At 37.2% G+C, this 23,363-nt stretch overlaps 1 protein-coding gene across 7 annotated transcripts in view; it reads left to right on the top strand.

The window, feature by feature from the left end:
* The window catches only part of PDLIM5 (PDZ and LIM domain 5), a 230,660-nt gene that overhangs the window by 2,475 nt on the left and 204,822 nt on the right, over window positions 1–23,363 (top strand). For all 7 annotated transcript variants that reach the window (XM_005907861.3, XM_005907867.3, XM_005907865.3 and 4 more), the window contains exon 2: window positions 1,187–1,324. In XM_005907861.3, the coding sequence (XP_005907923.2) occupies window positions 1,229–1,324 (96 nt within the window). In that variant the 5' untranslated portion in view covers window positions 1,187–1,228. The remainder of the gene's footprint in view (window positions 1–1,186; window positions 1,325–23,363) is intronic.

Genomic DNA, 23,363 nt, shown 5'->3' with positions numbered 1-23,363 from the left:
TATTACATTTTAGAAAATCCCTATTCCTCCTAATTTCTCCCACATAATCACCATAACAATCAATACCAAGCTCTGAATCATACTTCTTTTCCTTCAGTTTTTCTTTGTTATATAAAAGTACATGGTACCATGAGAGTCATTTTGAGCTCCCTTCGAGCAAAACATAGAAAAAAGAAAGCATCAAAGCACTGGTTCTTTTCTAAAGCTCTAATTCCCTTTCATGCAATAAGATTAACCCTATATTCCTACCATGTTTAGTCAATCTTATACACTGTGTGGTAAATGCTCACTCCACTTTGCCTGATGAGGTGTGTATGTAAAACAAAAAGCAGGTTCTGACTCAAATCTCACTGTGCTAGAATATTGCCACCCACTCCAGTACTCTTGCCTGGAAAATGCTGTGGATAGAGGAGTCTGGCAGGCTACACACAGTCCATGGGATTGCAAAAGAGTTGGACATGACTTGGCAACTAAACCACCACCACCAGAGTATTGCCAATCATCGCCTGTCTGAAGGAAAAGTGAATAATTTTTTTTTTAAGTTTTTTGTTAGAAAAGTGAATAATTTAAGTGTGGAAAATACCATGTCCCTATATGAGAAAATACAAGTTGTAGTTTATGATTAGAGAAAATAGTTTTTATGCATCAAGAAACAACTTCTCATTTTAAAGAATTTATTGTTTGGAAAGCATGAATGAGAGTCTACCATTTGTAGTTCTCTTCATATGTTAAAATAACTCAGAATTTAGGTAAGTGAAATGGACCCTTGCCAATTGCAGACAGAAGAGGTTGGGGAAAATCATTTTGAATTAAACCTGAAATACAGTTTTGTTCTTTTTTTCATATAAAACAAAGTATTGTAAGGTACCTTGAATTAAAGTTTGTGTGCAAGAAGCCACAAATTGTATTCTAGCAAGTTGTAAGATTGATCAAATGTCTAGAAATATACTCTGATATGGGATTTTTAGACTATGGAAATTGGCATAAGTTTAGAGATTGCATATTAGCTCATAGATTCCTTTTCCTGGACTGAAATGAGAACTTAATATAAACTTACTCTGCATATCCCCTCTTTCCCCCCAAACAAAATACTGAAGATAATTTAGTTGGGTTTATATTCAATACATTTAAATATGTAATAGCTTTTCAGATAAACGTCTTTGTTAACCATCTGATTTTCTTTCAGTTTCTTTCATTTTGAGGGATTGGATTTTGCGTCATTAGAACCATGAGCAACTACAGTGTGTCCTTGGTTGGCCCAGCTCCCTGGGGTTTCCGGCTGCAAGGTGGCAAGGATTTCAACATGCCTTTGACAATCTCAAGTGTAAGCAAACTTTACAGATTTTGTTGTAGATGTTCACTCAATGCATAATCCTAGAAACATCACGGCTGAGTTGTTGAAATCTCTGAATGTCCTGTGCTCTACTTAATAGAATTGCTTTTGGAATATGATCTGAGCAGATTTAGTTAATTGTTGTAAAGGATCTGTTGGGGAAGGAAATTGGGTAATTGATTTCAATTAAGCATATTTCCCTCCCTCTTAATACAAAAATGGAAAGCGTTTAACTGGGGGACAGACTCCAGATCTTTGAACTGTCACTGATCTGGACCTTAGACTCTTCATATATAATAGAAGGTTGTAACTGTGGGGTGTTCACTGTCACCTTCAGCTCCAAAAGCTGTTTCTTAGAAACTGTTGATCAGTATTGGGTAAAATAACTGTTTTGGTGTTATTTCCTCAACTTGCTCTCTGATGAAGGTGATAGCCTACAGTAAAATGGCCAAAAGCTACTTACCTTTGAAGTGGAAATGAAGGGCTATTGGGTTGGCCAAAATTTTCGTTGGGGGTTTTCCATAAGATGATACAGAATAGATAGTCAATTTTTGAATAATTGTGATTTGACTGTTTACATCATTATGGATTTAGTTTGAATATATTCTGTATATATATTGTAAAGATACGTTTCATGATGCTAATGATACTTATGAGGGGAGTAATAATAGCTTTCATTTATTGAGGCTGGACTGGGTATCAGGCACTATTTCACTTTCATCTCCAACTAGGTAATTTTTGCTATTAATTAGTTGTATGACAGGAGAAGGCAATGGCACCCCACTCCAGTACTCTTGCCTGCAAAATCCCACGGACGGAGGAGCCTGATAGGCTGCAGTCCATGGGGTCGCTAGAGTCGGACACGACTGAGAGACTTCACTTTCACTTTTCACTTTCATGCATTGGAGGAGGAAATGGCAACCCACTCCAGTGTTCTTGCCTGGAGAATCCCAGGGACGGCGGGGCCTGGTGGGCTGCTGTCTGTGGGGTTGAACAGAGTCGGACACGACTGAAGTGACTTAGCAGCAGCAGCAGCAGCAGCAGGAGTTGTATGACATTTAAAGGATTTTTTGAATATTCAAATAAATATGAATATCTGTTCCCTTTTTATTTGCATGGTAGCATAATATACACACTGTTCCACACATTCCATTTTTCCTCAACAGCTTACCATGGAGAATTTTCCTGATTAATATGTAGAGTTTTTCTTTTTCTTTTTAACAGATGTATAGAATTCTTTTGTAGGGAAGTAACATTTTTTTAGGCAATCCCCTATTGAAGTGCATTTGTACTGTTTCCAGTATTACTTTTACAAGTAATGCTGCAGTGGATATCATATATACATGATTATATATGTAATTTTTGATAGGTTGTGCCAATTTGCACTTTTGTGCAATACGTGAAAAAACCTATCCCCCAAAAAACATTACCAGCAAACTTTTGGACTTTTGCCAAGTTCTTTACCTTCCTCATCTTAGGTAATTCTCACACCAGGCTGTGACATAGTGGTATTATTCTCATTATATAGAACTGTGCTGTGAGCTCCTGTGGCTAACGTGGAAGAGCTGGCTTTCAAGCAGGTATACTCTGCTGCCTGCTCAATAAGCTTTATCATAAATTTAGGTAGATTCTTTCTCTAGTTAGATATTTAGAGGATTACTTTTTGGTTTAATTATATATGTTCAGTTCAGTTCACTTCAGTCGCTTAGTTGTGTCCGACTCTTTGCGACCCCATGAATCGCAGCACGCCTACTTGGGTATAAATACACACTGTATATATATACACACTGCTTCTTACAGTATTATATACTACTTGATTTTAAAAGATTGAAAATACGTTTGTAACAGTTGTGTATCTCAATTAAAATGCTTAATCCAGTTTACTAATGAAGTTTTCCTTGTTTTTTGGCTTTGAATTTTTAAATAGCTATCTTTATCTCCAAATTCTGTCTTGATTTTAGCTACTCAGGTTTTACAAGGAAACACATGTATGTAATGCAGTCTGCAAGTTTTAAGGCTTTGCATGATTGGATGAAATTTTAACTGCAAAACATCCTTGTGAAAATGTGTCTTGTGATTTATTCCTGTTTGAGGGGAACAGTGTCTTTTTGCCTCCTACCAAAGAGCTATTATGCAGAAAGGAACAATATTTGAATATTGTCTTCTTTCACATTCTGTTAACATCATTCTATATTACTTTTGAATATCCTCGTTTGTGATAATGGACTAAAGAAAATTGTTGTTTAAATACTCCCATTTTTCGCTAAAAAAAATCCAGAGACAAATGAACACCTAGTGGAACATACTTTGTTGTTTGATTATGGAAATGCAAATGGAGTATGTAGATATTGTGGTGCCATTCCTTTAAAACAGTTGTCTGTGCTTGTTTTCTGGCAGACAGTCTGAGCTCCATGTTGTGATGCTGATATAACAGAACGCTGTGTACATACATATGTGCCCTCTCTTGGCACAGAAGAAATGCTTTCCTTGTGTAGACAGAGTGCTAATTAAAGGGTTTTGAACATACTGATTAAAAGAGACTATGGTAACAAAGCTGCTGAGTTATTTCTGTTCTCTTACAAAAGTCTCTGCCATCTCCTGTGACCTTTTTGGGTCTTGTGCAGTGGGGCATGCAATTCATTCTGGACTGGAGAGGATGGAGGGGGAGGGGGAGGAGAGGGAATGTTGGCGCAACTTTGCTGTTAGGCTGTTGGCCTTTCATTGTAGTTATTTTTAACCCCTTGTGTGGTTAAGTTTAAACATGTGCAGTAACATTGCCTAATAAACATGGGTGCCTAATAACTAATTTATATTGTGGTAGTAAGATGATTAATATTATACCTCATCTTAATTAGTTCTCTGGTTATATTTATTCTGCCTTCATTATGTAAAATTATCGGGATGTATTTCAGTAGTCACCAGATTATTTAATTAATACTATCAAGAAGCAATTAAAACCTGAAAGCATGCCTTAAAACATATAATTTAGTGATTCTCTTATTTGGATAATGTGTATGGAATTCTTAACAAGGTCTGGTGTGATAATTGCTCAGTTATCTTTTACAATAATATGAAATTAAAAAGAAAAAATTATTTGGAGACTTGAAACATCAAATCCACCATGATTGTAGGGAACAGTTGCATGTTTGTAAATTTACTGTCTGTTGAAATTGAAAAAGGAAAAAAATGTACAAGTTTGTGCTTAGCTAGGAACCTACATCTATATAGAGTTCAAAAGTCTACAGTTTTTCCTCTGGTCATGTATTATTGTCTTGTACTTCAAAGTGCTATTTATGGTTTCCTTATACTATTGGAACTCAGATATCAAATGTATTTGAGATAAAGAAGTCATTGGCTGGAACTTGAACATTCTATTTCCTTAAGATTTTGTTGTTAATCAGTGTAGGAATATATTGACTATGACTTGTTTCTTAAAGCATAAAAACTATAAAATTTTAGCATTATGCTCAGATTTTGTTTTCCATCTCTTTTGTATGAGTTTTGCATACTTCTTTAGTTGGTAGGTTTCTAAGGTAGGATTGGTAATTCTTGCAAACTTTTTGAAAAGATCCTCAAATTGCTGTAACTGCCTGATTACATATCATTGTCTTCAATTTCCTATCCTTAAAGTGGTGTGTCGGCTACTGAAGTTTGTAGGCTGTCTTTTTATGACCCTATATTTATGAAATTGCCTTGAAGCCATGGAATGTAGGGATGGTTTCATTGTAGCAGTGTGGGTTTGTTGGTCTTTGCCAATATATTTTATAAGAAGAAATAGGAGACTTGTTGCACAATTCAAGGCTGTATTTTGGCAAGTTGATGACCCTCACCATGGAATTAAAAGAAAGATAGTGTATTTGTGAATAACATTTTAACTGCAGCATCCTAAAATTCAACACTCTGCTTATGTTATTTTCTGATACATGATATTAGAATTTTCCCTTAACTCTCAATATTTGGATTTCCGGAAGGTTATCTCCCAATTCTTTATAAACACATCTATGGTGTTTCTTTAGCAGATAAAATGAGGTCAGACATTTCAATACCCAAATAATAGAGATTTTGATTCCAAGAGTTAGAGGAGGATCAGTTGTCACCAGGTCAGATAGGATTTTAGTTGGTTTTGAAAAGCAGAAGAAATGTATCATTTCTTGGAGTATGGAGCCCTGTTTAGAAGTATTATTGATACATAGAACAGAGAAAGAACAGTGAAAATGCTTTGCTGTGAATTCATTCATTCAGTAGTTAAAGGGACATTTCGTGGAAGCCATAGAGGAAGAGACAAAGTATTGGGGAATACAAAGCTGGGGAAAAAAATAGAGTACTAGACAGTGTCATAAGACCTGTCACAAGACAGTGTTTGATGAAATGACAGAGATGCAGATAAGTGTTTCTTGGTTTCAGTGGACACAGACCTTTTGTGTTTGTTTAGGGTAGAGAAATTACCTACAGGAGAAATTAATTGAATTGGTCCTTGAAGGATGAACTTTGAACACCTCAGAGTAAGTGTTTCTCTGTGATGGTTTTCAGTGCCAGTGAAAATGAAGACTTATTTTGCTATTGCTTGACTCTGGGTGAAACTGTGAATAAAGCTGAGTGATTCTCCAGACAGGCCAGCTGCAGAGTTCCCTCCAAGAGGCGGGTAGAAAGAGACTTACAGTCCTCAAGCTGAAACGAGAGAACCATCCTACCTTGAATAAATGGGTCCATTGTTAATTTTAAGCTGTTGAGTATTTTCTTTTACATTCCCTTCCAACTACCCTGTCATTATGCCAAGTTAGAAAGTTAATAATTTAGCTTGCTTAACTGTATAATGTATATTTCACATGTGTGTTCACCCTTTGCTTTAAAATATTAATTACCTTATGTGGAAGACTCAGAGACTTGCCTTTACTACATGGCAGTTTTCTGCCATTGGTGATTGCGAGGGTCAAGAATCTCAAGATAATTCTGAAGATTTTTTCTGGTCTGTTATTTGTAAAAAAATGAAAATCTTAAATCAGTTTTATTGTTAAGTTAGTAGTTAGAGAAAAAAGGCTTTTTTTTTTTTAGTTTTTAATGAATATTGGGCATTTTAGAAAGTTATTTGTTAACATAGGAATTTTACTGCTATGCAGGATTTTTGTATCTGATGGAAGAAACAATATTGTAGAGATTGAATCAAGTAAGAATAGCACTTTAGACCTAAGTAAAGGAGATTTTCATACAAGATACTCATTTACTCTTGAGTTAGGGCTAATATTTACTTACTTAAACTGAGAATAACCAAAGCCTATAGACTCATTTTCAGTCATTTTTGAGAATTTTCAATGCAGAGAGCTTGTCTTTATGATGGTTGCTGATTAGCCTGCAGTGTGAATATACAGTTAACCAGATACCTTTGTCTGAAACATCCTGTTTGTAGTAGTTCTTACCCAGATTCCCGTGTACTGCAAGGCCCTTCATGACCTTTCCCCGCAGCTACAACTTCACAGAAGAGAAATCTGATACGACTTTATTAATCTAGAAACACCCATAGCTCTCGCTGACAAGGGATTGCTTCTTTGGCATCTTAGAAGAGATAGTTGCATTTCAGCTTTAGGAGGTGAGACTCTAGGCCTTTGAATTTTTAAGATGAAGAAATACTTCATTGAAGTTTTAATACTTTAATTGTGAAGTATTAAAATATTTAATACTTGTGAAGTTTTATATCATATAAAACTTCACAAAACAAGATCCTCACATGTGAAATATTAATATATGTGTGGATTTGCAAATAAATGACACAATAATGGGACTGAAAAGAAAACACCAGTTTAAGAAAGTAATGAGCAGTGACCATGGTGGTCCCTCATTTGGGTATTCTGGGTACAGAGTCACTGTATAGCCCTGCTGGGAATTCAGATTTGTGTTTTAATTACAGAGTAGGAAAATCACTTTTGTAGCACAGACTTTTTTTTAAAGGTAATAAAATATTTAGCTATGGACAGAACAGACAATATTGAATGAGTGTTTAAAGTCAGATTTGGAAGAATTTTTTATACTATTAAAATGGAATCTCTCAAATTATCAGTTCCCTATTTTTTGTCACATTTTTATCATTTCTTTCTTGTGGCTTAATTGGAGTTATCTTTCATCTGTCAATACTCAGTTTTCTTTTACAGCTTATTGTTACCCGTTTTGTGTGATAATTACTGGAACAAGTTCCTCAACCCCACTGGCACTTAGTCCGCCCAGTAGAGTCTAAGCAGTTGCAGCAGGTGTCCCTGTCCAGCTTAAATGCAGGGGGATGAAATGAGCTGGGAAACTTGACGGGACGAAATGAAAAAGAACAAGTCAGAAGGGAAGTGCAAAGAAACAGGCAGTTTTAGAAAGGTCACAGTGGGAACAGTTATTTACTGGATCAAATATGGTACTCAAGAAATCTTAACCCTTCACTCTTTCCTCCCTTTTAAAGTTTAATTTATGCTTTTCTTTAGGTAAGACATTCATGTGAGTTGAAAGTCCAAGGACTCGTTAGAGTTTAGAGGAAAGAGCGCCTGTTGCCCTGTCATTCATTCCCTTTGCCTGCAAGCCCCCGGTGTTTGCAGTTTCGTGTGTGTAGTGTCAGGGGTAGTCTACACAGATGTGTGAAAGTACATAGACATCCTCTCTACCCTCCTTGTCAACACAAATAGTGTCCTTTTTTTTGGCATTTTGCCTTTTTTAACTTAACCCCAAATCAGTAACTATGGCTTCATTCTTTTTGTATAGCTGTATTGTATTTGGATTTATCATAATTTATTTAGCCAGTTCCTATGGATGGACAATTTGGTTGTTTCTAATCTTTTTCTTTTAGTGATACTGTGGTGTAATTTTTGTATCTGTATCTATATCTATTTATTTTAGGCACATATATGAGTACATCTGTGAGATAGATTCCTAGAAATGGGATTGCTGAGTCAAAGGTTGTCTACATTTTCATTGATACTGCCAAATATCTCTGTGGAGACACTCCTCCCCACAAAATGAGAATGCCAGTTTCCTCATACCTGTGCTAGCACATGTTTTGACAGACTTTGATCTTTTCCAATCAGATGGGCCTATTTCCATCGTTCTCCTTTTTTACAGAGCTTAATCACTAGTATTCTACAGAGGATTCTGTATGTTTTTAAAGTGGCTCATTTTTTCCCCCATTTGTGTGAGAATATACAGAATGAAAATGTCCTGGTTTTCTTTAAATTATTTCATTAACTTTGGAGGGACGCTGTTTGTTTGAATTTTTTCATTTAGAGCTCGGATGAATAATTATCCTCTTATCATTTGCTTCCTATTTCCAAATGAATTTCCCCTCTCTGTTAACATATTACTTCCAAATATATGGTGAAATAATTTTTTGTCTTTTGTGAAATAGTTTTTGGCATAGTGCCCTGTGATAGACTTTCTAAAAAATTAAGCAAATTACATTTAATAGATTTCAGGTTGTTACTTTGGAGTTTTTCCAGTAGCTTGATATATTGTGTAATATCAAATCCTACTCTTCTTGATCTCCCTTCAAAGGATGTGACAGAGAGACTGACCATAATGAGGTATTTGGCCTGGTCCTTGGACATAGTAAAATTCAGCCTTAGGACCCTCACTGTTTGCATATCAGCCTTTATTAGCCAGTGGAGTATAACAGGTCCCAACAGCTTCTAATGTCTCATGGCCTAGTGAGTCAGGCATTGTGAAGGCATTCTAGCATGTGGCACAGTGCGTTTCTTTGTTTTACCTGAGTGAAGCAGCAGAGAATGTAAGTGCTGGTAACCTTGATGACAAGAAGGGTCGGGATGCCAGGGCTGTTTGTATTTTATGTGCTTAAAGTTGAGGGAAGTAGGAATTTCCTTTTAGTCTGTTGCTGCAAAATTTTAAATATGATGAGAAGGGTTTGGAACTACAGAAGAATGTGCACCATTTGTTATTTGAATTCTGCGACTTGTTAACGGTTTCCCTAGGATTCAGAAATTGATTTAACAGTGATCACTGCTCTTCGTGATAATTATCTTGGGTGAAATTTGATTTACCAAAAGAAAGTTTGTGTTTTTTTTTTTTTTTAAATGGTAGTAATAACTGAATTCCATTTACTGTTGATTCTGTCAGGGGCTTAAGCGTTGTGATTGGTTCCATTAAGTATCCAGTTGTTAGACCAGTATTTCTTTAATGATTTCTGAGATATTAACTTTTAGAGATGGTGAAATTTAAAAGTTTAGTCAGGTTGTAAAATGCTAGCTAGAGGAGGTTGTGCATATATTCTGAAAATATTTTCTTCTTAAGATACTGGAGGACAGATATCCTTTAGAAAGCAAATGCATTATTCCTTAACTAGCAACCCTTAGAAATAGATGTTCTGGAGAGAGAAGTTAAATACAAGCATTGTTACACATGTAATTTTCATGACTGTGGACATTCTCCTGAAGTATCTCCATGGTGCTGACTTCCAAAATATTCTAGGAATGGTTCTTTTGATCTTTTTAAGTTAGACATTTCTGTTTATATGTACCTTTATTCATTCTGAAAGACTCTAGTTAGTTGATATCCAGTTCTCGGAGTGGCATTTTGATAGTTTCGCAGACAAAGGTGTTTCTAAACTTCATCACTGGCTTGTTCCCCCCTAGGCTCTTCCTCATCTTCAGGCTGGCATCTTGCCCAGGCAGGAATTCTGAAATCCTGCATTTAATGTATCACTGCCCTATTTAAGAACTGCAGGGCTTCCTGTTACTTATTCCTCAACTCCTCTGCCTACCATTTAGGCTGCATGTCAGTGGGCCCATTTAACAGAACTGAGTTTATAGTCCAGAATGTTTTGAACCCTGAAGTCCTTAGTCTCTTTGTTCTTCATGCACAATACCTTTGTTTCTGAGCTCTGAAGCCCTGCCCATCCATTAAGGCACATTTTATACCAGGTGCTGTTTGGAATGTTTGACTGCTGCAACTCACTGGGTCTCCTTTCTTTCCTCTGTTAAATAATAATGAATATGCATTAACATTTATTGAGCCTGTGTTATTGTCTAGGCCTTGCTCTAGATATTTTGCACATGTTTGATTATTTAATCCTCGTAACAACCCTCTGAGGAAGTATTTAAAATCAGTATTTAAAATCTCTGATCTTCAGAAGAGGAAACAAAAGTTAAATAACATGCCCAAAGTAACACAGCTAGTAATTGGTTAGGCTTAGGATTTGGAACCAGATACACTGAGTAGAAGTATACTGTGATGGTTTTAACCAGCGTTCTCTGTTTTCTGGGAATAGCTAACAGCTTTCAGCACTGACAGCCAACTTTGTGTGTATGTCTCCTAAAGAGAGAATACATGCTATAAAATCAAAGACTTGTATAAATGGGAGTAACAGATTATATTTTAAAAATATCATTATTTTCTAAACTGATTATTAACAGCATCAGTGGGATTTTTCAAATGTAGCTTCTAGACCCAGACTTTGAATTCAGGATGTTTAGGGATTCTCAAATGCTTTATGGATGTTTCTCATGTACCATTGAATCACATTTTGTATACTCATGTTTGGGAACCAAATGTAGCTTTTATTTATTTTATTTTTTTTAATATTTTTAGTATGGATCTTTTGTTATTTAGATCACTTCAACAAAAAGATTAAGGCTAAATTGCAGTGAAATTGCCACCAACTAAATACTGTGACGGATCTGCTTGTCTCCAAATCATAGTCTTCACTTTTTTTCAGAGTTCAGTCACCATAGGTCAAATTGTTTTTGGAAATAAATGCCAGTTTTAATAATACATGATATCAGGTTTTAGTTCTGTTTATGATGCTAAAAGTATCTTTGTGACAAAAAGGTTTGGAGCACCTTGAAGTTGGTACATTACTTATAATATTTTAATACTATACAATTTAATAATGAATGTTAAATTTACCAGAGACTTCTGGAGGAATCTTTGGTAAATTTCACCAAGTATGTAAGAAGTATAGTTGGTTTTTTTCATGCCTCTTTGTTAAGCTAAAGTGGTAACATTGAAGTTAAAGGAATTGAGGATAGTCTTTTTAAGGCCAATAGCCAGAGATCAGTTGTCATTTTATGTTTCATAGCAATACAGTTCAAGTATACATAAATAGGTCATATACTTTGTTAAATTGTGAACCCCTCTCACCCGGAAAAAAAAAATTCCTACAACTCTGGGTCTTATTTACTCAAAATCATGTTAAAATTCCCAGTATGTGTTCAGTGATTGTTGACTGATGATTATAATGATGATGGGGACAAATGGAAAGCCTAGTTGCCATTACAATCATTTCTTCTAGAATTGTTTTGTTAATGAATATGATTGATAGTTATTATTAACTGGTGAGACATTTTGGTTTTCTTTGTTTTTAATCCTAGTCAGGTTTTGTTCCTACAAAATGCCCCAGAGGTTCCTTACTGTAATAGCCCTCTGCCTCCCTGTAGAGTCTGCCTGTGTGTCAGCCTGTATTTGTTTTCTCTGTATTTGACCCAGTGGTTCTATTTCTGTCCCTTGGTGTCATGCACAACAAAGGAAAACCCTTGCTCACATAGCCTTCTAGGTGACTGAGTTATATTTCCCTTTAAGTCTTGTGGATATTCCGTTGGAAACCATTTCTTCAAATGTTTCTTTCTTGACAGTTGCCTCTCTTCACAACCCTGAGCATTTGCCTTTAAAAGTAGTTCAGGTTTTAGATGTCTCTTATGTGTGAATCCCAGAACTGAACCCCACCCCTAAGATATAGTAAGACAAATGCAAAAGTATAGTTATTAAGCAAGGAAACTGATTTTTTTATGACTGGATAGTGCAGAGTTTAGAACTGCTTTGGGCAGTGGGCTTGATAGAATTTTCACTATTTTCTCTGTATACTTTTGTACTGTTTGAAATGTATTCGTGTCTTTTGTCTAAAAAGTGAAAGAAAGGTAAATTGGCCTATAGTTTGTTCACGTGCAAACTCAGACTTGCCTGGACATATATGGAGCTTAGGAGAGCCTAAAAAGGAGCAGGTGTGTGTGTGTGTGTGTGTGTGTGTGTGTGCACGTGCTGTTTACATGAAAAACCAAGGGGCTTCATGGCAAGGAATCCAAGAAACATGTAATTGAGGCATATTCAAAGCTGAGTCCTTGGAGATTTTATTATTATTATTTATTATTTTTTAGGAGAGATGGGTAAATTTTTGGTAGACCAGAGTACAGTCCTCTTGGTATTGTCTTCTGGTGCTGCCTTTTTCCTGAATGACTCATGCCAGAACCCTAAGAGGAGAAGGTGTTAATTAACACATATTTGTTGATCTCCTACTGTGTACCAGGCTGGGGTAGAGAGGGTGGTTCTCTATTTCCTGACAGAAAGGTGCATAGAACAAGATACGGAATATATGAAGAAGCTTGGAAGTAGAAGAGGACATATATGGAATGAAACTTGGGAAAGGACCATGATAATATGTGCATTGACCATACAGCCTAGTCAGGATAGCAGGGAACTTCTGGATTAGGATCTGTAGAATCCCTAGAGGAGACAGAAGTAGCAGCAGTAGTCAGAATTTGCTATCCTACCTCGAGGCATGGAGCCATTTATTTAGTATCATTATTGAACACCTAATGTGTGCTCAGTACTGGTCTAGGAGCTGAAAGTACACAAACAGAGTCATTATTGTTAGGAACCTTATAGGCTAGTAAAAGAGACTGTTAAGTCTCAAGTGTATAGATAAATGAGCAATGTAACTTAATAAGGTGGTGTGCTAGGGAATAAGTGTCACTCGGTTGTGTCCAACTCTTTGCACCCCATGGACTCTACAGTCCATGGAATTTCCCAGGTCAGAATAGGAGTGGGTAGCCTTTCCCTTCTCCAGGGAATCTTCCCAACCCAGGGATTGAACCCAGGTCTCCCACATTGCAGGTGGATTGTTTACCAGCTGAACCATGAGGGAAGCCCAGGGAATAATTGGGGGAATGGTATAAGGGGAAAGGGTCTTACTTTAAGTTCAACAGTCAAGACAGGCTCTCCTGCCTGAGGAAGCAGCATTGACTTAAGAGTAAGAAGCCAGTATGGGAAGACGAAGGAGAACAGCTTTGCGGGCATAGAGAACAGTAAGTGCAAAGGCCTGGAGACAGGAAGGATGTTGGTGTGTTCAAGAAGAAAAGGAGGCCAGTGTGGCAGGAGTGCAGTGAGCAAGGAGGCAAGGGGAGTGAGATGGGGGTGGGGAGGGGAGCCTAGTGTCAGAATGAGAGATAGGAAGGTTTAACATAGTGCAGAGAGATGACACTGGGGGTGATGGGACAGCGGGGATTTGAGAGGGATTCTGACTCCTCTGGATTGGTGCTGAGCTAGGGAGAGTGGGCTCCTGTTACTGTGATTTTACCATATCTGCAAGCTAGTGTGTTTTTAAACTGGTTTTGATAGAAATTTCAGGGGAAAAATTCCAAAGATTTTTTAAGCAAAGAAATAACCATACAACCTTCCAAGGTGGTTACTTGGAAATATCTTATGTTTTATTATGTTGATTTGGAAAAGTTATTTATGTTATAACAAATACATTATTGTTTTCTCATTGTTATTTGCACACTGATGACAGTTTTCCTATTTTGTGCTCTTTTATTATTATCACTGTAAGAAGCAGCTTGTTTCCCAGATGGCTTCTGTTTTCATTTCCTTGTGATGTTATGACCTCTTCTATTTTAATAAGGAAATGTTGCATATGGATTCAGGAGTTGTTTACAAATTATGCTGGTAACACTTTTGTTAGAGTCTGCCTCAAAGATAAAGTGAGTGTTAGGGTATTTATTCTAAGACAGATATGTTGAGCTGAGAAAGATTTTAATAGTGTCTATTTTTAAAAAGAATATTTTAGTCTGTTGGTTAATATGCCCAATGCCAAAAATTATGTTTTGTAGCCCTTTTATTATTTCAAGTGGAGGGAGTTTATGAAAGTTAATGTTTTTCATTTCTGAACCTTTCGGAGAGGTCGCATGACAGGATTAAAATCTCCTAAGAGAAGGCTGACAGTTGATACCTAACTAAATTCAGAATTTCATGTCTTAAATGCATTGTTAATGGATAAGAGTGCTGTCACTATCATGTAGCTATAGGTCTGCATTGATCATAACGTCTTAGCAAATGATGAAACTTCGTACTTCATGTTCAAGGTCAACTTTTTGTAAATTCAGGAGAAAATGAGCCTTGTTATGAGTTTTGGGGTATATTTGAAACATATACTTTACAACCAACTTAAATACTGTGTTACATTAGGTATAACAAAATAACATATTAATGTAAATATCATTTTAGATATAGTTTTCTTAATGATTTTATCTTTAAGATTGAAAGTAATCTAATAGTAATTAGAGGCAGAAGAACCAGAGATCAAATTGCCAGCATTTTTTGGATCATAGAGAAAGCAAAGGAACTCCAGAAAAACTTCTGCTCCTTTGACTGTGAGACAGCCTTTAATTGTATGAGTCACAACAAACTATGAAAAGTTCTTAAAGAAATGGGAATACCAGACCACCTACCTGTCTCCTGAGAAACTTGTAGGTGGGTCAAGACTCAACAGTTAGAACCTTACGTGGAACAACGGACTGGGTCAGATTGTGAAAGGAGTACGACAGGACTATGTATTGTCACCCTGTTTATTTAACTTATGTACAGAGTACATCATATGAAATGCCAGGCTGGATGAGTCACAAGCTGGACTCAAGATTGCAGGGGAGAAATACCAATAACTTCAGATGTGCAGACGATACCACTCTGATGACAGAAGGCGAAGAGGAACTAAAGAGCCTCTTGATGAGGGTGAAAGAGGAGAGTGAAAAAGCTGGCTTAAAATTCAACATTCAGAAACTAAGATTATGGCATCTGGTCCCATTCTTGGAAAATAGAAGGGGAAAAAGCAAAAGCAGTGACACAGTTTCTTTTCTTGAACTCCAGTGTCACTGCAGATGGTGACTGTAGCCATGGGATTAGAAGATGCTTGCTTCTTGAAGGCTGTGAGAAACCTCGACAGCATATTAAAAAGAAGACACATCATTTTGCCTATAAAGGTCCATATAGTCAAAGCTATGGTTTTTCCAGTAGTCATGTATGTATGTGAAAGTTGGACCATAAAGAAGGCTGAGCACTGAAGAATTGATGCCTTCAAACTGTGATGCTGGAGAAGACTGCTGTGAGTCCCCTGAACTTCAAGGAAATCAAACCAGTCAATCCTAAAGGAAATCAGTCCTGAATATTCATTGGAAGGACTGATGCTGAAGCTCCAATACTTTGGCCACTTGATGTGAAGAGGTGACTTATTGGAAAAGACTTTGATGCTGGGAAGGACTGAAGGCAAAAGGAGAAGAGGGCAGCAGAGGATGAGATGGTTAGATAGTATCACTGACTCAAAGGACATGAACTTGAGCAAAATCTGGGAGACATTAGAGGACAGGGAAGTCTGATGTGCTGCAGTCCATGGAGTCTCAGGGAGTCAGACATGACTTAGCCACTGAACAACAGTGACAACAATAGTAATTAATTTCCAGCCTTAAAAGAACACTAGAGGCAGTTGTGATTATACCAAAGCTAATGGAATAATTTTTTTTTTTTTTAACTGCAATCCTTTGGGGTTTGGGCTTCCCTGGTGGCTTAGACTTTAAAGAATCTGCCTACAATACTGGAGACCTGGGTTCAATCCCTGGGTTGGGAAGATCCCCTGGAGAAGGGCATGGCTACCTACTCTAGTATTCCTGCCTGGAGAATTCCATGGACAGAGGAGCCAGGTGAACTGCAGTCCATGGGATTGCAAAGAGTCGGACACAACTGAGCGACTAATGCACACTTTGGTGTTTATATGTTCTCCCAAAATATACTTTTTTAATTTTAGTGGACAATGTTGTACATACTGTTTTGTGTAGTTAATACCAGTGCAGGTTCTGGAGCACAATGCCTGGCTTTGAATTCTGGCTCTGTAATTTACCAGCTGTACACATCTGGACAAATTACTTGACTGTGTCCCAGGTCCTAACTGTCAAATGGGGGAAAAGTAATATTTACATCATAGGGTTGTTGAATTGAATAAATTAATACCTGTAAAGTGCCTGGCACATAGTAAGAACTCAGTGAAGTTTACCTAATAATAACAAAGATTATCTTATATTAGTAAGATTAGTATATTACTATTTACTAGTAGTATCTGGTTGAAGTAGTTTTGACACTATTGAAATAATGTTTCTAGATCCATCACTTCTTAAATAACATCATCTTCCAAATCAATTCTGGTTTTCTTTTTCATAGATTTTTATAGAAGATTCCTTAGAAGCATTCTTCTCAGTACCTACACACACACACACACAGACATACATACTTTGAATTATTTCATGAAACATTTTTTATAGAAGGTTCTTAGTAAATGTTAGTTGAATGAATAGCCCATTTCCTTCTTCTGTCTGTTATGGTCTGCCATACGCTGTCAGAGATCTGAAGGGATGGTTCAGTTCAGTTCAATCGCTCAGTCGTGTCCGACTCTTCGCCACCCCATGGATCGCAGCACGCCAGGCCTCCCTGTTCATCACCAACTCCCGGAGTTCACTCAGACTCACGTCCATCGAGTCAGTGTGCCATCCAGCCATCTCATCCTCTGTCGTCCCCTTCTTCTCCTGCCCCCAATCCCTCCCAGCATCAGAGTCTTTTCCAATGAGTCAACTCTTCGCATGAGGTGGCCAAAGTGCTAGAGTTTCAGCTTCAGAATCATTCCCTCCAAAGAAATCCCAGGGCTGATCTCCTTCAGAAAGGGATGGTTAGCACCAGTAATAACCTCCAATTAGACGTTCTTCCCTTAATGATTGCCTTTCACTCTGGCTTTTTTTCTTTTAAAGAGGCATGATAAGCTATATTGCTGATGAGATACAGTTATTCTAGAGAGTAATGTTCTCTCCAGTGAAGGATGTTGTTGTTTGCTTGCTAAGTTGTGTCCAACGCATTGACTTTAACCCTCCAAGCTCCTCTGTCAGTGGGATTTCCCAGGGAAGAATACTGGAGTGGTTTGCCATTTCCTTCTTGAGGGGATCTTCCCTTTCAAGGAACTAAACCCATGACTTCTGCACTGGCAGGCAGATTGTTTACCCCTGAGCCACTAGGGAAGCCCTCCAGTGAAGGATAGATTTGATTATAAGAGAGAATATGTAGTGGAATGTAGACAAGGTAAGCTTAGCAATGTTTCTGCCATTTGTAGCATCTGTTTCTAAGAGTGTGCTGGCGTATCATCAGCCTTTGTGTATTGGTCTCTGTGCTCCTTACCTGGCCCTCCTGCTTTTCTGACCATAGCTAGCTGGACCTGGGTTGGTTGCCTGACCATCTATATATAGGTGATACAGCCATCTAATAGACAAAGTTGAATGATTTATATGTGGTCATACTATTTACAAGCCTTATGAGTTTTATGAAATATAAAATTTAACTATTCTGAAATTCAGCCATACAGATAAATGTAAATCATTGCTATTCATTCATTAACTTATTTACCTACTCCATAAATATTTATTGAACATTGTTATATGCCAGGCACTGTCCTAGACCTATATGCCTTCTAGGCACCTGTATCCCTTCCTACATGCTAGGCACTGGGGATACAGTGCTGTGAATAAAGCAAAGTCTGCCCTCCCAGACTGATGTTTTAGGGAAGTGAAGAAGAGACATAAATACATAAAAATAGTTGGTGATAAATAGTATGGGGCCAAGCAAAGGAGTATAGGGAAAAGGAATGATGGTTGAATGCAGGTTACTGATTTATAGAAGTTGAGTAAATAAGGCCTCATAGATAAGGTGACACTGAACAGAGACTTGGATGAAGTAGGAAGAGCATTTTGGACAAAGGGTAAAGGCCACAACATGAACATTTGCTTTGCATGTTTCAGAAACAGCAGTATTTGAGTGGCTGGAGCAGACTGAGGGGGAGAGTGGTAGAAGATGATTTTAGAGAGTTGAAGGTAGTTATTTCCTAAGATCAGTTGGTATTAAAATCTGCAGCAGGTTAGTTGATAGGACAGTGGCATTTTGCTGCTAGTTTAAAATAAGACCTTGTCAACAAAATGAAAGGTGTTTTTTTTTGTTTTTGGTTTGGTTTTGGAACATAGTACTGTGGTACACAGTAAATATTTTCTCTGAATTCTGATTGCAGTGTTATTTCATTCAGGATTGATACTAATTTTAATGCTATTTAAGGTTTAAAAGGTTATAAATATTGATATTTGTATCCTTAGTGCTACTGTATATGTGTCTGCTTAGTCGCTAAGTCCTGTTTGACTCTCTGCGACCCCATGGACTGTAGCCTGTCAGTCTCCTCTGTCCATGGGATTTTTCAGGCAAGAATACTGGAGTGGTTTGCCATTTCCTTCTCCAGGGGATCCTTCCAAACCCAGGGATTGAACCCGCGTCTCCTGTTTCTCCTGCATTGTCAGGCAGATTCTTTACCAATGAGGCACGTAGTTATAAACAAGAAATAGGGTCATATTTCATGTATAGTTCAGTGATAGTAACTTTTGTCAGATGGTGATTGCTCATTAATTTCATTGCCTTCACTCTTACAGGAATACTTAGTTGGAAACATAAGGTGAAACAAAAAATTATTTTTGTCTTTTTTCTCCAAGATTTTGGTTTTACTCTTATTTTTCAGCTTTATAATAGACATTGAGAAATGTTGTTATCTGTTGGGTAATCACTAACAGGCTGGTTATTAAAGGCATATTAGTACGTAAAATGATTCAGTCTACTTAGGGATTTGTCAAATAATATGTGAAATCTCCTTTTAAGTTTTACTTTCAGAAACATTTCCTGGGAAGATTTGGTCTCATTACAATGGATGATCATTAAAACATTTCATTTACACATGGCAGGAATGACCTTTTGAAGTTAGCTAGCTGCCCAGGTGTATGGGTAATCATTGGCTAGTTGTTTTCACTTCTGTTACAGTCACTAGACTGTGTTTCTGTTGAAATTTAAAATAAAAATAGCTAAATATTTTCTTGGGGATGGTCTGTTTTCACACAGGTGCTTTATTATCATCACTGTTAGCCTTCATTTTTTTAAGACTTAAGTTTTATTATTGTAGACAGTTTACTTGTTATCCCAGTTAAAAACCAAGTTAAAAATTTTGTAATCAGTTGTTTTACCTTTTGTATCAGTGAACCCCACCCTTTTTCAGTTTGTCTAAAGGAGGTGCAAGAAATGTTATAAACAGAAAATTTCCAAGAAGATTGCTGTATTAAAGGACAGGTTTATTCTAATGGACAGCTGCATTCTAAACTAATGGTAAAGCCCCAGATTAATCCAGGTAATTTGTTTTTCAAACAAATTGGTTGGTACAATTTAAGTTGGTACAATTTAAGCTGATTTCTCCTCAGTAACTTGTGAAACAAGTGTTTTCTTCAGCAACATTTGGAAGTTGATTTAGCAGGTTGTTTAGATAATTGGATCTTGTGCTTGTCTGGTTTTGATGATTCACATTTTTGCAAATGCAATAGATTTGAGTTTCATGGGCAGATATGGCCTTCACCAGAAATTGTTATTTGTATTGATGTTAACTTTATATAACCTCAATAAAATCATAGTCTTTCTTTGAAGGGGAAGACAAAAATTAAAAATGATAGCAGAAAAGTAGAATGGTGGTTAAAGGGGTTGGAGGCAGAGGGAGATGGGGAGTTGTTCACTGGGTGTAGAGTTTCATTTTTGCAACTTGAAAAAGTCCTGGAGATCTTGAGAGTTTGTTTGGATGTTCTAGTAGGGTAGTTAGCACAGCTACCCTTGACGGAAGACCAGTCCTCCTCTATCAGGGATGGTTGTCTCTTTGACCGAGCACACAGCTTCAGGAGGAATGCACATGGAGGGGTGAGGGAGGAGGGATATTGCCTAGCCAGGCAGATCAGCTGAATCAGCACTGGTGATCAGTGGGGTGATAGGTCTTGCAACCAGATCACCCTCACATTCAGTTTTGGAGATCTACTGTACAACAATATGAATATTGTGACATTTATTTGATACATAAAAAATACTATTATATAAGCCCTTGCTAGTTCTTATAAGTACAATATTACAGATACATGTTTTAAAAGAAAAAGATTTTTGTCCTTGAAGTGCCAAAGAAATAGTAATTAGCATTTAGATAGGAATGAGTAGATAGCAGATTATCACTAACTTTTACTTGAAGTTGTGGGAACTAAAATTTAACTTCAGGGATTAGTGTGGTTATGGTAACATGATTTCTTAACAGAATTGAACAGATTTACCAGGGAATAACCTCTATATTTAAGGAAAGTGAAAAGTTTATCCAAATTTGCAAATCACTCTCCTTTCTGCCTTCCCTTTAAACACATGTATGTATCACAAATATTATATGTATCTAGTTCCCAGGTCTTTTAAACTATTAAATAGTAACTCTTAAAGTTGCATCATAACTAAAACAAAATATGTTGTAAATATGCCTGTGTATCTCCTGAGTATGAATGTGTTTGATATTTTAGTATTAACTGATTAACATTTTGGTGCAAATACACCAAATAATGCAAAGCTTAAATATGCATAAGGAAGCAGTGTCCTGTTTTAGCTCTGGTGGTCTGGAATCATTCCCCTTGTTTCCTTTATAGTTTTGTAGCACATGTTATTTTTGATTGGATATTATTTGTAATTCTGATATTTTGAACATTTTAGTGTAGTGGATAAGAGTGTCACTTTGTACTTTAGGTAACTCAAACCACTCACTTCCCACTTCTTACTGCCTAAAAATATAGTCTGGGGAATTGTTGTGATGAACTTATATTTTAATTAAAGGTTGTTCTCTGTCATTGTCTCTTTTATTTGTAGAGAATAATTTATCATAGTCTGATTTTTCAAGAGGAAATATTTTTGTTTACTTTTGATTATAAAAATTATATATATACATTCTAGTTAAAAATGCATAGTTAATGAAGAAAAAGCAAAACCAAAACACCTCACCAAACTTGAAATCCAGCTACCTAGAAAACTGTGGACATTTTCATAAGTATTCTTAAAAACAGACACTTCTACCAACATTCTTCATGAACAGTCCATCTCTGATCTTCTTCCACCATCAATATATAAAGACTTTTATCATTGAGTTTGGTTGTATCTTGTTTGAGTGCCATACTTAAACAGTTTGGGTTTTTATGTTGCTAATTTAAAAGATGCAGTGAGGGTAAGGAGAAACAGGACAGCATGGTGTGTGCAACAGTATGGACTCTTAAGTGTTTGAATCCTAGTACTTAACATTTTCTGCTGTGTGACCTTGAGCAAATCACAAAGCTTCTGAGTCTCTCCTTTCTCATTTGTAAACTGAGATTATTAAGAGTGTACTTATGTTATTAGATTAGTGTGAAGGTTGGGTTCATGGCTTTTAAATAGTTGAAAGTGAAAATGAAGGTCACTCAGTCGTGTCTGACTCTTTGTGACCCCACGTCCATGGAATTCTCTAGGCCAGAATACTGGAGTGGGTAGCCTTTCCCTTCTCCAGGGGATCTTCCCAACCCAGGGATTGAACCCAGGTCTTCCACATTGCCAGCGGATTCTTTACCAGCAGAAACTTGAAATACCTGACAAAGAGTACATGCAATATAAATATAAACTATTTTTGCTATTGGTAGGGATATTATGGTTGTTAAATTTTAGGGAGAGATGGATTTCAAATGGTTTTAGATCTTTAGGCATCAGCACATATCCTCTTGCCAGTTCCCTATCTCCTCAAAAGTCTGTGCATGGTATATTATTAGGTATCTGTTGGATGGAGGAGGATGAGGGGAGGGTGATTAGAAAGGAGGTTTTGCGTTTCAGAGACCTGGATAGAATTATTGTTGGCAGTTATCCATGCTTTTCTAGCCATACTGCCTTTATCTTGGGTGGCCTTTGACTAGAGCTCCTCTAGGTAGAGCCAGCTGTACTTGCTGTATCTTGGAATCTAGAGAATAGTTTTAGAGATTCTCAACCCAGAGCCAGTAAAAAGCAACTTAAGTTAATATGAGTTAGTGAATTTTGGCATGTAGTCTAGCCTGGAGGTGCACTTACTGACCATTTTCCTTATTTTTTGTGTTTAAGTCTTAAAGCAGCTTCCCTGGTGGCTCAAACAGTAAATAATCTACCTGTAATGCGGGAGACGTGGGTTGGGAAGATCCCCTGGAGGAGGGCATGGCAACCCATTCCAGTATTCTTGCCTGGAGAATCCCCATGGACAGAGGAGCTTGGTGGGCTACAGTCCACGGGGTCGCAAAGAGTCACATGACTAAACTAAGCACAACACACAGCACATTCTTTTTTTTTTTTTTTTTTAAATTTTTTTTACTTTACAGTATTGTATTGGTTTTGCCATACATCAACATGAATCTGCCACGGGTGTACTTGTGTTCCCCATTCTGACCCCCGCTTCCACCTCCCTCCCCGTACCATCCCTCGGGGTCATCCCAGTGCACCAGCCCCGAGCATCCTGTATCCTGCATCGAACCTGGACTGGCGATTCATTTCACGTATGATATTATACATGTTTCAGTGCCATTCTCCCAAATCATCCCACCCTCTCCCTCTTCCACAGAGTCCAAAAGACTGTTCTATACATCTGTGTCTCTTTTGGTATCTCTGATACAGGGTTATTGTTACCATCTTTCTAAATTCCATATATATGCGTTAGTATACTGTATTGGTGTTTTTCTTTCTGGCTTACTTCACTCTGTATAATAGGCTCCAGTTTCATCCACCTCATTAGAACTGATTCAAATGTATTCTTTTTAATGGCTGAGTAATACTCCATTGTGTATATGTACCACAGCTTTCTTATCCATTCGTCTGCTGATGGACATCTAGGTTGCTTCCATGTCCTGGCTATTATAAACAGTGCTCTGATTAACGTTGGGGTACATGTGTCTCTTTCAATTCTGGTTTCCTCTGTGTGTATGCCCAGCAGTGGGATTGCTGGGTCATATGGCAGTTCTATTTCCAGTTTTTTAAGGAATCTCCACACTGTTCTCCATAGTGGCTGTACTAGTTTGCATTCCCACCAACAGTGTAAGAGGGTTCCCTTTTCTCCACACCCTCT

Source organism: Bos mutus, chromosome 6 (genome assembly GCF_027580195.1).
Source record: "Bos mutus isolate GX-2022 chromosome 6, NWIPB_WYAK_1.1, whole genome shotgun sequence".
NCBI lineage: Eukaryota > Metazoa > Chordata > Mammalia > Artiodactyla > Bovidae > Bos > Bos mutus.
Note: the sequence above shows the minus strand (reverse complement) of the source record. Positions and strands in the feature narration are given on the sequence as shown.